The sequence below is a fragment of the Anopheles moucheti genome, chromosome 2, assembly GCF_943734755.1.
Source record: "Anopheles moucheti chromosome 2, idAnoMoucSN_F20_07, whole genome shotgun sequence".
NCBI lineage: Eukaryota > Metazoa > Arthropoda > Insecta > Diptera > Culicidae > Anopheles > Anopheles moucheti.
Window position 1 is genome coordinate 80,968,229 of NC_069140.1, and position 18,614 is coordinate 80,986,842.

Sequence of the window (18,614 nt, forward strand, 5' to 3'; positions counted from 1 at the left end):
ACGCTGAGACCACAGCTTCACCACAGTCATACGCAGATGCTCGTTTATCCGTGCCGCTGGTGATGTGTTTAGTGAAAACAATTACATGAGAGCTACGCACGACCCACGATCAGTACCGTTTCAATCACAAAACCAGCCGGAACGGAAAGTGCTCCAGTCGCATCATTTGGCCGTGGTGAGTACTCCGCTACTGTACTCCCCGTTTTGCGGACAGTGTGTAACGTCGTCTGTTTTCTACGCATCATCATCTCATCACCGCCAGCAGCCGGCAAGGGGTTCGTTTTGCTAGCGAATTGTACGTCCCCGAGACATCTAGTACGGGATTCGGAGCGCTGATCAAAACACTTGTTGGATTACATAGCGGTGGATGCGGTAGCAGGCCACCCTTAATCCAGAGCCCGCATCTTACCACGCTGCCGTTGCTGCGGGCCCCCGCCGATAAGCAGTTCAAAGCCCTCTCGCGTGAACGTGATTATTATTATTTGACGCTTCTCTGCAAAAGCATAAGGGAAAATCGGTCCGTGCGTATAGTGTGTGCGCCTGTGCGCTCGTGTGCGTGTGGTTGTGTGCGTGTCCGATTGTTGCGTGCGCGCTGGTGTGCGGGTCGACGAAAGGCGAGGATATTTTCTTGATAAAACAACACCTCGGCACCAATTTATGAAAATCATCCGAACCTTCCTGTTGTAAAATTTTCAATCTGTGTGCGTGTGTGTACGTATGTGACATGTGTTTCGTGTGTTGGAAGTGGTTTTCGTAATACAGTGTGTGCGGAAGGATACCATCTCCATCGCTTTTTTACAACGTGTCTAAGCGTGTGCGTTTGTGTGTGGGAAAACCAATGCACACTTTTCGTCATTTCTAAGCGGGTTGTCATTTTTTGCCTGTCAAGCAGACACACTCACACGCCCGCCGTGCCTGTACGAAAACTTAGGAAAAAGCAAACATTGACCTTGCCCGAAAAGGACACCATTCGGGGGCCATTGTTTCGCCATCGAGCCGCATCGAGTGCGCAAAATGGCGCATCCGGTGGTGTGGCGGAGGTTAACGGTACTGGTGGCCGTCCTCTGTCTCCACGGTGCCATCGTGCCAACGGAGCAGCAACATGCCACGGGTCGTCACGGTTTCCCACCGAGCGTCCTACACGTGGAACCGCACGTCGACACGGCCCGTAGGGCGCCACGCACGATCACACTGTCTCTGGGTGACCTGGACAACGATAATGCCGATCCAGAGGTGGCCGCACTGCTAGCCCGGTCGCCTTTGCTGCGTGACGAGCTGAAGCACCACCGTACACGGCGTGATGCAGCACCCGCTACACCGAACGTCAACAGTGGCACGGGACAAAGCAAAAATGCAACATCTGGCGGCAACAATTCGTCCGCGGCCGCAACACCGTCAACCAAAAACACGGTATCATCGGAATTTTCCCCATCGCCTATAATCAAGGCGAAGGTAAGTAGGCCCCCCTCTTGACGCTGTTTTCTTTTACATTCTTTCTTTCGCTTCCTCTCGTTCTCGCAACGCATTATCCGCAAGAAGTGCGTCTTTTCGGTTAGAAAATGGATAGAAAAATACAGTTGCGTTGGGAGAAATACGGTGCAGAAAACACACAAATCTTTTATTCCCTAATTAGCGAAACGTCATTCTCGGGCAATGACGCTGTGCCTATTGCCCTCCGTCTCATCCCAGGCATGTAACTGGGCAAAGGCAAACAAGAAGAAGGGGAGAAAAAAAAAACCGCAACGGCCGCCTGCTTTTTGCCATTGCGCCCCGCAATCGCACAACCGAGAGAGTGACACAGTTCCATCGACTTATTGTTTTGTTATTGACGTGCCGGTTTACGTGTCGGCAGGTCGGGTTCACCCGGTACCACAAGCACCCATCAGTGCTAGGAAATTACGCCGATTTTCTAGCACAACGCCCCGTTGTTTGGATTGTGAAATTCCGTTTCTGAAACGCGATAATGCTGGTAGAGTTTTTACGCATTGACGATAATGCACTGACACCATGATAACATCAGGTGTGCAAGCTGACGTTGACAAAAACGTCAGTATGTGATTTAATTTTTATTGTTTTGTATTGATGTTAAGTAATATTGTTCGTAAATTGTACTTTTTCAATTTACTGTTACAATTTCAATTGCCAATCGTGTAACGCTACCTTCGGCGCAATAATTTTAATGACTCAGATTAAAAGGACGGTATTGCGAAAATGCATTAATCAGCTGTTTTGTGTACGCTCGTCGTCACGCAGTTAAAGGGACAAAATTTCCAAAGAATATTCCCATTTTCACGAACAAAGGAAACGGGACCGATAATGCGAGTCAGCGCGTTTGACAACTGGACTACCGAAAGGAGAAGAGCATGACAATTGTAAACAAGCGTAGATTTTCGTTGATATCCCTTCGAAAAACACATTCAGCAATAGTGTGCCATGCCACGGTTTAGCGCTGGTATGGGTGAGATCGGTAACCGCTTTTCACGCGTGTGTGTGTGTATGTGTGTGTATGTGCCCTTTTTTGTTGGTACCTGCGCAGAGGAAATTGCTTTGTGATTAAACTACGCTAGAACATTTAAAAATAACAAAAAGAAGGAAGACATTGCTCTACCGTTGTTTGCCACTTGTCCTACAGCAAAGTGGACGACCTATTGCGTTATCTGCACGGTTGTGTATTACAGCAAACAGAGATCAGTTTGCATTGATAACGTTATGTGTGTTTTTTTTTATTCCTGTACTATTTGTAAGGAGAGTTTTTGATCCGATTGTCTGACGTTCATCATACGGATTTAATTTTAATTACGTTGTTTATACAATTTTTGGTATAAACACGGAATAGTTATAGCGTTTTTTTTTTATACGAGCTCTCAGTGACGTAATAGTGAGCTAGGCATTATTTCAGAGCTTTTGAAGCTATGCTATTGCGAAGAGACAAGATTTGACAACATTATCAGTTAATTTGTTATCCAGCGACGTGACTATCAGGCCACCAATATAGGGGTATAAAATTCGGAGATTTGGTCGAACGGTAGATCCTCCACAGGAGCGAAAAATCTTTGCATTGTGAGGCACTTTGCATCCGTCAGATCTAGCCGATTTATGATATCTGCTCCCAGCTGGAGATAAGCCTGAGCTCCAAACAGAAGTCGTGTCGGGTTGTGGCCACAGTGGAGATCTTCGTGAAGTGCAGCAGAATCTTAAATTGAAGATCCTTGGGCTAACAGTATATCTTCGGTTCATCTATGATATCTTCTACCAATTGGAGACAGACCAGAACTCCAAACAGAAGTCGTGGGCTGTGGTTATTGTGTGATATGAAAGTGTCAGTCAAGACTAGCCGCATCTCACCAGCAGGCAAACTGCTAGAAGGTTCTAGAGGTTTTAAGATTAAGGATATGATAGCCTCCAACTGGCGCTCCGATGCAAAGTACATATTTTTTTAAGGATAAACTTCAAACCAATACTGTCGATGGTAACACGAAGAGATCACATGATCGCCAAAGTCGTGAGCAAAGTATGGGAATAAATTTCCTTGTTCGTTTGTCGGATAAGTCATTTTATGTTCCAATTTACTCTCATTTTTGCCTAACTCGAATGAAATTTAACTAACCAGTTTACAAAATAAGATTGTACCACATCTCTTGGCCTGTTATTCAATACCTAATATACTAAAACTCGGGCAAAGGACATGTTTGATTAAATATTTATCTTGCATTCCATTCTCGAATTACGTTGCAAAATAATTTGTTTAATACAGACAAACAATAATCAATTATCTTTTATCTTTTTTATCAATTATCTTTTATCAACAATTATCTTTTGCGATAACGATGATGAATAGGCACTGTAATAAGCAACAAAAAATAAGCATGAATGTGTGTCCCTTTCGTGTGATTACCGACAAAATTTGTAGTTTGAACTATTAATGTTTTTTTTTTGATAATTCTATACAACACCGCCACGACCCGAAATAAAAGCAGCTTCACGCAATTTTTTCTGTCCTTTGCATTGTCTTACGTCTAGTCATGTGGTCAACTTATCTGGTTTTGTTTAGTGCGAAGTATAGCCATCCGAGTGTATCACATTTCAGCGCTATATCAATACTGTTGATAAGTTAACTTCGGTTCATAAAATGCACACTCATCCATTGCAAGTGCAAGAGCCGAGCATAATGAACTGTCGCATGCAAATTTCCTGTTTGGATGTGGTATGCCGGACGGGACAGTTGCGCAAGCTGATGGTCACTGGTAATCGGATAGTTTCATCAGGTGCACCTTGCATTTATGAATCTCCGTTGCATCAGCAATGTAAACATGCAACCCAATTTCAAACAGAAGTTGTATTCCCATAGCGAGCCGATTAGAATCTTTGCAAAAATCTGTGTTTTTTATGTTCTTTGACCCACATAAATTAGGTAACAATGGTTGGAAGACCAATTTCAATCCCGCATTAGGGCACGTTTTACATGAGTGTAATTATACACAGCTTTTACATTGTTATGAACCCTCGCAGCCTTAAATCCCCAATAATGGTGGTACCCGCAGTCAAAAATGCCCGCTGACAATTGTTAGAATACAGCCTTAATGTCCCATGTCCCTTTCCAGTTACGATGCTATTAAAAGTTATTGTTGTCTAACAAAACAAGATTACCAGTCACGTTTTTTTTTCTTGCTACGAAATTCTTAAACAGTTTCTCATGCGACGTGCTAATTGTGTAGGAACGAAGATGCAATGAAATGAGTGCTAATTAACCTTGTGAGTCACTCGCACACACTCGCACACCCGCATCGGTGTAATTTGCGACTACGAAATGAATCGAACGATCACTTTCACGTGGCGGTAGTCGATCGATCTCTTTTCGATCGTTACGATGTCTAGTTCAAACCAAAAAGGTGCAAAATAAAATTAAGCAATACAACCATTGCACAGTGGGCGCAGCCCTTACAAAACAGTGCACAACGTCAATATTTTATCAATTTCCTATTTAAGACATTTGCTTTTTAAAGAATATTAGATAAATTTTTTGGAACACCCAGTGCCAATCATTGGAATCAAAACTTGTTGCTTTAATTTGTCAAAATTGCATGGGCCTAGAAACATTATTTTTTCAATTTAATAATCGTCTTTCTTCGAAAGCACGGGTGAGTTTTTTAGCTTCCTTAATTTGTTCCAAAACATTGCGAGTATCGATATAAAATCATTTTTATACCGATCTGCGCGCCCACTGTGTCGAATCCGTTCGATCGACTCCTTGCGTTACCATAGCAACCGCGACGTATACGTTTAGCAACAGATGAAACGTTTTTGTACACAGCATCACTCCGATTGGGTGATGATTTGGTGCCCACACGTGCAGTTGGCCGTAGCGTTGTTTGATTTTGATGCTCCCCGTGCCGTGCGTCTATATTTCGGCTATGCGATGCTTCCATTCCCGGAAGCATCCAATAAAGTCCCCTTATCAATCGTGTTACTCCTCTCAATTGAAACTTCAATCGCACTTAGCTAAACGGTCGCTTTCTTGTTTCCTTCGGCTTGGAGGCTGTAAACATGTTTAGCGTGTGCGAGTGAGCGAGTGAGTCCTCCATCTCACAGCGCAAGCAACAGATAAGCGTGCTCTGATTCATCTCGTGCAATTTAAACCGTTGCTGATGTTCTCCATCGCATTCGTTCTATACTTATGAGTCAGAAGCAAACTTAAAAATTTACAGTTTGCGTTGCATTGAAAAATTGCCCTCAGCACATCAGTGCATGATGAGAAAATGTCTTACACCGCCGATGCGTGGCGAGTTATCGGGTCTGGGGTTTGCTACTCACTGGAAGCTTCTAGGAACTTAGTTTCTTTGTCTTACAACCCATTTGGAGTTGGAAATTTGAATACTATCAACAGCGTTGCGGTGCTTTATCAGCAGAAAAAAAAACCCTTTGCGAATTCGACTTACTAAGCACAATTTTGCGCGATATACAGTGTGTAACCTCTTCCCCGGATCGGGTTGTGAAGTTTACTTGCACGGTCAGCAAAAAGAGCTGAAGAAATGTGACTCAAAGTATGGCTCACGCTCTGTTGCGTTACGAAGTAAAATAAACAAAACTCTTCAGATTGACGGTGGAGAGTATATTGTTTGGGTTAGCTTTCTGAATATTGCTATTATTGCCATGGGGTGTATCGTTTTGCGAAGCATACAAATAAAATGAATAAATGGAACCAGTGCAGGGAGGTAGTGATTTGAGGTTTTAAGTAAACATTGTAATAAAATATCGTAAATAATTATTTTTAAATATGTAAGTATTTTTATTACTCACGGCAACATTATTAGACTTATTTTTCTCCAACCACAATAGAATATTGTAAAATACAGTAGAGTGGCGAATCGCCGTCGCAGTCGAATACTTCAGCCAAACTCTTACCCCTCTGTCCACGTAGACTGCCTAAATCATGACAGACCTAGGTTCTAATCCCCGCTCACAAGAACATGAGGTATTTAATTCAATGAGTTACAGTGAGCTCATTCTATAACTCATACAGCTCGTCATTATTTCTGAGGATTGGATGTTTAATCGAACCCTTATGATAAGAATCTTGTACGTGATCGTTTATCCTTAGATAAGCTAGAGTGCAGCAATTACAATGGCAATACTTTTTTGAAAAATCTCAATAAGCTATACTAGCTGATACTACAAGGTAAACTGGCCCCTTTCTTAGAAGAGATAGTTGAACACTGTGGGCGAGGATTCCTGAACGAACAATTGATCAGATTGTCATCTCGTGGGAGATCTTGGAAAAAGATGACAGAGCAACATCTGAAGATATTTCATCTCTTCTTTGGGATCCATGTCTTCCAGGTGTATGTGTATGCTGGAATTGTACTGCGTTTGAATAACCCCATTCGATCGTCGGAAGTTTGAAGATCGAAGAAGTAGTAGCAGGATGTTCTGTAGGTAGTAGTGTTTGGTGAATCTGATTCAGATTCTCTCTTTGAGCTGAATGAATGATTGATTACGATTGATTTATCCTCTGAGATTCATGAATTCTCCAAGAATGTGACGTCCACCTATGAGCTTGTCCGTCCTTGTATGTCCCACCTCCCTGCGAGGGGTTGCACTGAGGATTCATGATTCTTCGGAGAGTCGATACCTGATTTAAATGACTTCTCACTTCTCACCACTCACTATGATTAATTAAACACAACACTAGCTGGTACTAGCGCTGATTTGAAGATCAATTGACCCGAGGTTGGCGAAATTTTGGACGATATCAGAGGTGCGATCACGTACTATCCAATCGAATTTCAGATTGTTACATCAGAATAGGTAACGATTTCTCTGCGGAGTTCAAAATGTTTAACGCCGTCGATAAGCCGGCCGGCCGGTGATATGAGCAGATGTAACCACGTAACGGGAGCCCGGATAATCGACGTTCTAGTGTAATAATAGCAGGGTAGTGCATTGCTACAAAGGATGATCCTGCCCCCTGGCATCTAGGTGAGATTCGATCTCCGGACGTTCGGTGTGCTCGATGCGCATCACCACACCACAACCCCGACACGAGAAGGTTAATTTGATCGTTTTGTTTAATGATCCATGCGTGTGAGATCATCTCACTTTCATTGGACAACAACGTGCACATTGTGCGATATAAAACAACGTGGCACACAACTAACACAAAAGCTGTTTTTTTGCCAGAAGGTTATTTCTATGTTCGTGTCATCGTGTGACCATGACATGTGAAATGGTATCTTTTAGCGTGTATTTATCACTTTATCCAATCTGTTTTGGTTTGGTGGCACATTTTATCGATTGATTAATAGTTGAAAGTGTGTGTCTTCTATTTCGGGATTAATGTTTCATTCTTCATTTTCGTGTTTCTATTACAAGACCTCCGTTCCTGTTGATAGACGATAGAAGTTCCTGTTAACTGGGCCAATAAAATGTGTTCGCAATGGTTTCGAAAAATGACAATATTGAAATTAAAATTATCACATAAAACTTTTGTTTGCATTCGCTGTGTCCCGCCGATATCTGCATCTCGCTGTGTGGCAAGATAAAACGTGCAAATATTGCCACTTTTACCCTTGAATAACAGTTGCGATTGCGGGGCACGGCACTGGTTGGCCGGCAGTAGTTCTTTGTCATGGAGCAGCAGCAGCAGAGACGACGTACTTGCACTGGTTGTTTATCTTCCAAAAAATACAAACGGAACGAAAAAAAACGGGAAATGGGAGCATTTGAGTACAGTTGGTTATGCATCGGTGCCGGCAATTTGTAAAATAGAGTGATGGGGTGGCAAATGAACAGCAAAAGCACCAAAACAGTACACTCAATAACAGGTCTCGTACTCGCACGAACAAAGAACCTGCCAATTATTGCCCACCAGACGACGACTGCACGTAGTTACGTCGAGAAGCGGGAGGCTTTGCAAAACAAAATCGTTGGTCGATAATTGTATCGCGATTGTAACGAAATGCTGATTCAACGTTTATAAAGTTTGCTAAAGATAGGAATTTTTATTTTAAAACCCTACAACTACATGTACGCTCATTTATTTCCGAATCTGACTCTGAGCACATTCTATTCTAACAGAATTGTATGATTCATTTGCCAGATTCATAACGCATTCGTGGCTGGAATCAAGCTGCATGGCGGGGGAGCGGACAGTACTAATTGTCGGTGCATTCTAATTGCAAGAACTGTGTGTGTTTGTGTGTGTATGTGAGCTGTGCTTGATAAGAATTCTTCTTCCCCCCAAGTAGCGCGTTTGTGTCTACACAGGATGCAAACAATTTTGCCCGTTTGTCTCTGAAACCGGGCTCGCTCATCGGTCGGTTAGTGCAATCTCGCATCCTGTGGGTAGAAATCTTAAACGATGATTTAACGTCCCATTCCCCTTTGATAACATGTGTTTCCATTGAGCAACAGTGAAGTTATTCGACGGTAAATTGTAAAAAAAATATAATTTTGTAGCTATACAACAATTATACAATCAAACCTTCGTCATTCTAGCAGGTTAATTCCAATTGTAGCTTAATTCTATTTAACGAAATTTGATGTTTAATTATATAAAAAATGACATAAAATAGATTAAATTATTGCACAATATACGTACAACTAATCTAATTGTAAATATTGTCATACTTCCAGACGACCAATCTAAACGATTCCCATGGGCAGCTTATCGTGCATTGGTTGGGCGAAGGTACGAACGTTATGATCTGTCTCGCCCGCGAACCACCCGATACGGACATGAAGTCACCGCCGCCACCCCCATCGCGTATCTTCATGTCGAACGATTACGGTGATACATTCGAAGACAAGACGCCCCACTTCATGCTCAACATTAGCGGTGTGCTGACAAATTCCACGGTGGAGCAGTTTTTTACTCATCAAAAGTTTAACACGGTATGTTGTTCACATCGATGTGAAGAATAAATAAACGACTGTTGTTGATTAATTTGTTGTATACTTCTAGATTGTCTTTATTGATCCGCGAAATCAAGCGATATTTACGTCGGATGATTATGGAGCTACCATTACGAAGCAAAAACTCGACTTTACACCTTCGGATGTGTCGTTCTACGATGCCGACAGGCGAACGTTTCTCGTGCTGGACAAGCGTGATCCTCAGCGAAAGGTTTGGTTGGAAATTGTTGCAATACAAATGCAGCCAATAATCTTGTTTGCTTCTGTTTATTACAGCTGTATTACACAACCGACTTCGGAGCATCGTTTACACTACTTCAAAGCTACGTTAAATCATTCCTTTGGTCGTCAGGTGACGGTGTCCCCATTCATCTGTACGTGGAACGTAAAGAACCTACAAGTACGCTAACTAAACAAGACCCTCGTTTGTCAGTTTTTTTGCAACCGAATTGAGATTCTATGTGTACGTTTTCTTTTTGCAGATACTTCATCGGTAATCTTCTTCAACGCAGCCGACCTTTACACCGGCAACCGGCAGTTTAATGTGTTGATCGAAAAGGTGGAAGACTTCCACATCAACAAAGACTTCATGTTTGCGTCCCAGCGTCTCCCCAACAGCACCCAGCTGCTCATCTCGTACAAACGCGGCAAGTTTGTGAAGGCCGATTTCCAAACCGAGCTAGACATTCGAGGCTACCACGTGGCGGATGTCGAAGGACGCCGCATTATGATTTCGGTGGTGCACTCGGAGCGCATTTCGCATCTGTACGTGTCCGAATCGAACGATGATATGACGGACATTAAGTTTGTGCCAAGCCTGGAAAACATTTTCACCTACATCCCTGACCTGAATTGGCGATCCAGCTGGTTGGTGTAAGTATTCAAATTGGGAAAAGCTGACACGCAGTGGTAATTAATTACAACAAGTGTTGTTGCTCTGCAGGAAATCTTCCGAAACAGCGTTTACTGATCTGTATCGGGTGGAAGGCTTGAGGGGAATTTACATCGCATCGAAAATGATACGTCTGCCGGTCGCGGAAACGATTACACCGGACTATCTGATGTCGGTAATAACGTTCGATCATGGTAATACGTGGCGAACCATTAAGGCACCGGAAACGGACGATGAAGGGGCTTTGCTGAACTGTGGCAAAGATTGTAGTCTTCATTTGACGCAGAAATTCTCTTCCCTGTACCCAGTGACCAGGTGCGTACTAAAATCTCCAAATTCGGCTTGAGAATAATCAATAATGTACGTTCTGTTTTGTAGATCCGTTACTATAATGAGTTCGAAAACGGCACCTGGTGTAATCATGGCTTCTGGCGTTGTGGGCAAATCGCTTAAAGGACACCCCGGCGTGTACATTTCGCGCGATGCTGGACTTACGTGGAAGCAGATTCTGAAGAACTACTACTTCTTCAATATGGGCGACCACGGTGGCATACTGGTAGCGGTGAAATATTTCAAATCAAAGGGTGAAACGAACGAAATTCTCTACTCAACGGATGAGGGCGAACGCTGGCACTCGACACCGTTCATTGGCAACCAGCTTAAAGTGTACGGTTTGATGAGGGAAGCGGAGGCAAACGGAACCATCTTTACGCTGTTCGGCTCGGAGCAGGATGAGCACCGGTGGTTAATCATAAAGATCGATCTGAAGAATGCCTTTACGGCGAACTGTACGGAAGATGATTACAAATTTTGGACACCCGGTTCATATTCTGGCGACTACTTTATGCCGTGTGTGCTCGGACGTCAGGATACGTATCAGCGCCGGAAACCGCACGCCAATTGTCACAATGGTCTGGGATACGAGCGCCCCATTCGCCAGGAAGTTTGCGAATGCAACAGTTCGAACTTTGAGTGTGATTATGGGTTCATACGCAGCGGCCAGAAGCGATCGTTCTGTGTGCGTAACAAAACGTTGACAAATTTCGATCCGTACGCGGTGCCGAAATCTTGCAAACCCGGTGCATACTACAACCGTACTCGGGGCTACCGGAAGATCGAAGGAGACGTGTGTGTTGATGGATTTTCGGCCCAGTTTTTGCCCCAATCGATTCCCTGCCCGATGGAGCAATCGGATGAGTTCTTAATAATAGCCCAGCGCGAAAAGATTTCCCGTATCGACCTGCGGAACAACAACACACGCACCGAGTTTGCGATTCCCGGGCTGAAAAATGTGATCGCTATTGAGTTTGATTTGAAGCGTAACTGTGTGTTTTGGGCAGATATTTTGACGGACGTGATCGGGCGACAGTGTCTGAACGGGAACTCTACGCCGGAAACGCTGGTGGACAATGGGCTGTCGTCTGTTGAGGGTATGTCTTACGATTGGATCTCGGAAGTGCTGTACTTTGTGGACGGAATGCGTCTGATGATAGAAGCGCTACGGGTGCCACCACCGGGAACGATTCCGCCCGCCGGGTCACAGCGCACGCCAAACATTCGACACACGATTATGGATAGCAAGTACCTGAACAAACCGCGCGGTATCGTCGTACATCCGATGGAAGGATATCTGTTCTGGACCGATTGGAATTCCATCAGGCCATCGATTTCTCGTGCCAACATGGACGGTACGGATGTGCGGGAACTGTTTACAAAACCCCAAGTCGCCTGGCCGAATGGAGTTACCATCGATTATATGGCCGAGCGGTTGTACTGGGTGGATGCGAGCAAGGACTATATTGCGAGCAGCGATTTGGATGGTAAAAACTTCCACAAAGTAATGCAGCAGGATCCGTTCGTGCAGCATCCGTTCGCGGTGGCGGTGCTGAAGGATGTAATGTATTGGGACGACTGGAAGCAGAATTCGGTCTTTTCCGCGGACAAAGATCATGGCATTATGGCGAAACTGGTTGCGGACAACATGGCCAATTTGATGGATATGAAGGTGTACGGCCACACGATTCAGGTCGGTACGAACGCTTGCTCGAAAAATGATCGCTGTTCGCATATTTGTGTTGGTGGCCCGAAACAAACGTACAGCTGTCTCTGTCCGGATGGCATGGAGTTGGTGAAGGAACAGTGTATATGCCCGCCTGGAACGACGGCCCAAGGGAATGGGTGTGCTCGGACGGGCAAGACGTGCGGTCCAAAGTTCTTCAGCTGCAACAATACGCAGTGCATTCCGCAGATCTACAAATGTGACGGTGAGAATGATTGTGAGGATCGCAGCGATGAGGAAGGTTGCCCGGCAGCGAAACCGGCCTGCCCACCGCACATGTTCACGTGCAAGCTGGACCAACAGTGCATACCGAAGCATTATTTGTGTGACTTTGATAAGGACTGCAAGGACGGTAGCGACGAGGAGAACTGTAAGACAACGTACTGCAAGAAGGGTGAGTTCACGTGCGACAATGGGCGCTGCATTAAGCAGGGCTGGAAATGCGACGGTGAGGATGATTGCCGGGACGGGTCGGATGAGAAGGACTGTCAGAAGAAAAATGTAACGCTGATCGAGTGCAAATCGGACGAGTTCCGGTGTAATGTAACGAGCGCTTGTCTACCGAACCAGTGGCGCTGCGACACGGAACAAGACTGTCCGGACGGTTCGGATGAAGCGAACTGCAACAACAACACGTGCGAATCGTGGATGTTTACGTGTGTGAGCGATGGCAAGTGTATTTACAAGACGTGGCAGTGCGATGGCAGTAAGGATTGCAAGGATGGTAGCGACGAGCTGGACTGTGCAGCGATCATTGGTGATAATAGTGCCGCACCAACGAAAAAACCGGATATAAACATAATGCCGGGCCAGGAGTGTCACGATTGGATGTTCAAGTGCAAGAACGAACGCTGCGTACCGTACTGGTGGAAATGCGATGGAGTGAACGACTGTGAGGACCACTCGGATGAGGATGGGTGTAGCGAGATGGGTACGAACCCGACCATTAACGGCACGACCGTCGCGCATCCAAGCACACCGACCCCAACGCGACGCAAGGATCGGACGTGCGGCTTGCATGAGTTTCGCTGTGATTCCGGCACGTGCATTCCGAAGCGTTTCGTGTGCGACGGTTACAGCGACTGTACGGGTGGTGAGGACGAGGCCAACTGTCCGAGCCAGAAGCTGTGCAGCAATAACAATTTCCGCTGCCGCACCGATGGCGCATGCCTTCCAATGAGCCGGTTTTGCAATGGAATACAGGATTGTGTCGATGGCAGTGATGAGGAGTGCAGCTTTAAGCCATCAACGTGAGTGTCCTAGTGGAGATCACTTTCGCATTATTGTTCGGTTGAAAAGGGTTGATTGCTAACCTTTCCATTGATGGGGTTTCCGTTTTTTTTTCAGATCTGTTACGACAAACCGAAACTGTAGCACCAATCCGGGCGTGTTCGCGTGCGACAATACCTGCTTCGCGCTGATGCTCCTGTGCGATGGCAAACCGGATTGTTACGACGGGACGGATGAGGAAAATTGCTCGGGAAACCGGAAAGGGCGACAATACTATCAGGTACGATCACAAATTAGAAGAGTGAATGAGAGACCATTTACTACGTAACATGGAAAATGGGAATCAATGATCATGATCGTAATGAATCATTCACGGGTTCGAGTTAAAACTTATCTCAGAATAAGAATGAGTGAATGAATGAATTAAATCTTATTAGTGAGTGAGTTAACTCGAATCATGGAAAGGTGTTGTTTACACTCTTTTGTCGCAGTGTTATGAATGTTTTGGTCCTTTTTTATACTAGTCCTAGTCCAAGTTTTTTAGTTCTTTTTTAGTCCCCCACAGAATTTCGAAGAATAACTCTTGAAAGAGTCGGTGAAAGAGTTAACTCTTTTATGCTCCTTTAACTATTTTATTCACTCTGAATTGAACCTTCAAAATGATTTGTTATTCCCATCTCTAATACGTAAACACATTATCAACCGACACTAACCGAAAGCTTAGCAAATGAGAACGAACGATTACGTAATGCATGGATGTCGCCTAATGTATGTTTTGTGTTTAATTGTAGGTTACGCAGATCAGTGTCGATCAACGGTCATTGAATTCATCGAGCTTCCTAATCTTTTGGTGGACCATGTTGGAACCGAATGTAACGTACGAGTATTTGCCCTCAATTTATTACAACAATGAGTGGAAAAATGTAACAAACTGGATAACGGAAACGTCGTACCGTTTTACCAACCTGAAGCCCTACACGACCTACTCGGTGACAACGTACGTACGGGCGAAGGGTCAATCGAAGATCACACCACCGTACATTTACTACGAAATAGCGACCACCGAAGGAAGTAAGTCGTTGTCTGGCACAACATATTTATATGGTTTTAACGTAAATGTGTTTGTTTTTTTTTGTTGTTGTCCCACTTGTACCGCCAGTTCCATCACCACCGTTAAGCGTCTCAGTCATTCAGCAGAACGGATCTCGTGTGCTGGTAAGCTGGGATCCACCGAAAGAGGTGAACGGTCGGCTCGAGGGCTATACGGTGAACTTCCGCTCGCAGTCGAAGAACGTCACACCGGCGCAAAACGTTAAAGTGAGCGCATCGGAAACGAGCGTTGTCATCGACAAAGACTTCAAACCCCACGTGGTGTACGAGTTTTGGGTGAAGGCACGCAACGGCAAGCACGAGTCGCTGTCCTCCGTCATGGTACCGCTAACGTTCGATGGTACCTCGTTCGTGGAGAAAATTACCCGCATCGAGGTGGTGAACAAAACGACCAAATCGGTGACGCTACGCTGGAAACCGGTGAGCAATGCGGATGGTTATATGGTGGTACCGATCCTGCCGCAAACCTATCCCGTACTGCCGACGATAAAGGTACAGAATGCGACGGTCATTACGCTGGACAATATGGTACCGGGTACGCAGTACGTCATCAAGGTGGCGGCGTACGTGAAGAACTTTTTCGGACAGCATGAAACCACGATTGTGTCGTTCGGCGGAACAGCGTTACCGGCACTGAACGTAGAGCTGAAGGAGAAAACGAACGATTATGCGCTATTGGAGTGGAACGAGCCGAAAGGTTTGGACACAAGTAAGCTGGTGTACGGCGTTTACTACGGTACCAGCATGGATGCTTTGTTTGAAGGTATTAGCGTTGCGAATCGTATGAAATACTCCTGCAAATGTAAATATTAATCCTTTATCCTTCTACACAGCCGCTCGCATTAACACTACATCGCGCAGCATTAAATTAACAGGCCTAATGCCTTGCCAATCGTATCTGGTCAGTGTGGGTATCGTCGGTCCGATCGGACCGGGTCCGCTCGGGCGCAATCCGCTAAAACTGGAAACAGCTTACAATCGTACGCTACCACCAAAGGAACTAACAGTTGTAATAAACGAAACTAGTCATGAAATGACCATCGAATGGCAGCATAGCTGTGCTTTGGATTTGGGCGCGTACCCATCATACATTGTAAGTAGAAAGGGATTTACATTGCTTTGGTTTTCACGAAAGTGTAATACAAAAAAAAAATCTCCTCCTCCCGCTAGATAACGGTGCACGAACTGACGCTCAACCATACATCCGTCGTGACGGTGCAACCGTCTAGCAACAAAACGATGGTGCATGTATTCCGCAAGATTCCAAAGGGTGCGGCGTACGAGATATCCGTATCAACAAACATTCCCAATGCGCAGGCGGTTAGCATGATTGCGTACTCGGCACCATTACCGGTGCCGGAGCAACTGCAGGTGTGGGAGGAACGCAACGGAACGTTCGTGGTGTATTGGAAAACAGTGAAAAATTTTACAGATATTGGGTTAGTGATGGTTTTGATTCAATTTTTCCCATTCTTTCGTTATTCCCTATGATAATATGAGAAACTGACGGCTTCATTTTCCTGTCTATTTTAGCTACTCCTATGAAATCATTGTGTACGAAGGCCAAAGCATCAACACTTCCGTTCCACCAAGACTTGCGATACCGGCCAAAGAACCTCCCGCATTTATCGAACCGTATCAACTAAATTGGAACGATGAGGAAGCCTTAACGTTTGGCGTTCGACTGAAAACGGATATGGTAAGATGCGAGCTGCATAGGAAGTGTGCTTTGCGAATCGAAACCTAACATAAGCCGCCTTTCCAACTTTCTTTACACCAGGGTCTATACTCCGAAATTGTACAAACGGAAACATTCATCAAACAAATTTATCGGTACACGAGATTACCATCCACCTCGTCCGTGGGATCGTCTTGGAAATGGATTGTGCCGACCGTTATTGTTGTGGTACTTATTGCCGTGCTTGCGTACGGTGTACAGCGCCACCGGAGATTGCAGAGCTCGTTTAGCCGGTTCGCAAACTCACACTACGACACACGAACGGGTGCCACGCGCATCGGCTGCACGTTGGATGATGATGAGCACGAGCATCAGGAGGTGCCGCGCAGTTTCTCCGACGATGAGCCACTAGTGATTGCTTAAAAAGGGTAAGTACATTGTTCGAGCGTACACACCACGGGTTTGCAGATATTAATAGATTTCGTGCTACAAGTAGATCTCTGCGTGTTTCCGCGTGCGTAAGAGCAGTGCGTGAGTATGGGTGTGTGATTGATAATAGGATAGAAACATGTTTGCAGTAGTTTTGATCAGCCTTTTTATTCGTAAGGTCACTAATGTCGTATAACCTTTTTTTCAAAACATTCAAACAATGAGAAAAGAATTGACTTATAACAAATTCGAGTCCTGTTTGGCATAGTTTGTCACATTAAAAAGAGTGACGTCTCCTGTGAAGCACTCCTTATCCGACCTGTTGCTTTAGCCTCTAGTCTTCATATTTACTTCGACAATTATCTTGAGAGAAAGTAAGTGTAAGGGAACATAAAGTGACATTGAAATGTTATATTAGTAATTCAAAAACAAAAATATATCCATCCATAAGTCCTACATGTGACACATAACGAAAAAATAACTGATCAAAACTAATGTAAGCACCTAATAACTACTAGAAGCGAACAGAACTGATACATATTGATACGAATCCAACTTTGTAATCCCTTCGCGTACATTTAAACAGAGTCAGCTTTTTCGCGCAGGTTTCCGTAACGATATTACTTCGAACGGTGGCCGAATATTGATAAATCCTAGCAAAGACAGTAACTAAAGAAAGTAAAATCAGAAATAAAAAAACATTAAGCGTAGCATAAGAAAGGAAGACGAAAAATCATACGTTTAACAAAGAGAAACATAAAGGAAGCAAGTGTGTATAGGAGTGTGTGAGCTGCGTAAGCAAACAAACTGAAAGACTAAACTAATTTTTTTTGTATTTATGTGTTGTTCGTTTTATTACAAATAGATTTATTTAATGTAGTAATGCCAGAGGTGGAATGGACTAGCAAAAGAAAAACAAATAAAGAGTGTGTGTGAGTTGCGCATATGATTCTGCAAGATAAAGAGCAAGAAACACATATATCATTATATGAAGATAGAGGATTTTGACAATTATTACCACAGTTGTTTTACAGGCTCTGTGCGTATGTAAACTATGTATATTCTGTTTATGTTTTCTTCATTGCTTTCTTTACTAATCGTCATGCATATATACATGTTCGGGTATCGCGATTCTAGCGAGTTTCTTTTTTAATACCGTAGTACGTTAGCAGGATTGTACTAATTATGGATAGGCTGGATAGGAAACGGGAAGCTAATAATTCGTAAAATAAACAGTAAACTGGAACATGTGCGGGTTACTTTTTGGAAGAAGCTGTAAAGTAAAATCCTATGCCGAGTTCGCTCGTACATGGCAGGAAGCAATGCTTGTGTACAGACTGTGAAGTTGTGAACATTTGTAGAAAACACTAAATACGAATAACAAGAGGGCTTAAGGCATAGATCCTTAAAGGTATAGAATGAGGCACGCTACAACAATTTATATCTGTCCTAGAAATGTGTGTGTATGTGTGTGTGTGAAATGGGCATTAAGTTGTTGTTTTGCTTTCATTAAAGCTGACGAGCAATATAGGAGTGATTTAGTTAGAAAGGCAGAGTTGAAAGCAACAATAAGATCACGAAAGAGACCATAATGAAATTTTCATTCAAAAAAATAAGCGAGAGTCGGCGGATGATAGCGGATGACGATATGCAACTAAGAGTCACGTCTAGGGTGTAATATACCTTTGACAGCATTGATAAGATAACAGCCAGTGTATGACAGCGTATTATGTACAGTGCGAAATGTGTTGGCAATGATTACTATGTGGTCCAACCTAATAGGGCAATACTAAGCAAAGGAGCCA

The 18,614-nt window shown here is 44.1% G+C and overlaps 1 protein-coding gene across 1 annotated transcript; it reads left to right on the plus strand.

The window, feature by feature from the left end:
* Nucleotides 1-262: 262 nt before the first annotated feature.
* Nucleotides 263-18,055, plus strand: LOC128299547 (sortilin-related receptor-like). Its single transcript, XM_053035546.1, has 14 exons — nucleotides 263-1,452; nucleotides 9,133-9,390; nucleotides 9,461-9,622; nucleotides 9,688-9,811; nucleotides 9,894-10,284; nucleotides 10,355-10,618; nucleotides 10,682-13,612; nucleotides 13,710-13,872; nucleotides 14,384-14,663; nucleotides 14,752-15,465; nucleotides 15,536-15,795; nucleotides 15,873-16,141; nucleotides 16,236-16,401; nucleotides 16,483-18,055. The coding sequence occupies exons 1-14, from the start codon at nucleotides 1,015-1,017 to the stop codon at nucleotides 16,801-16,803; spliced, it is 6,741 nt and encodes a 2,246-aa protein (XP_052891506.1). The 5' UTR covers nucleotides 263-1,014; the 3' UTR covers nucleotides 16,804-18,055.
* Nucleotides 18,056-18,614: the final 559 nt, after the last annotated feature.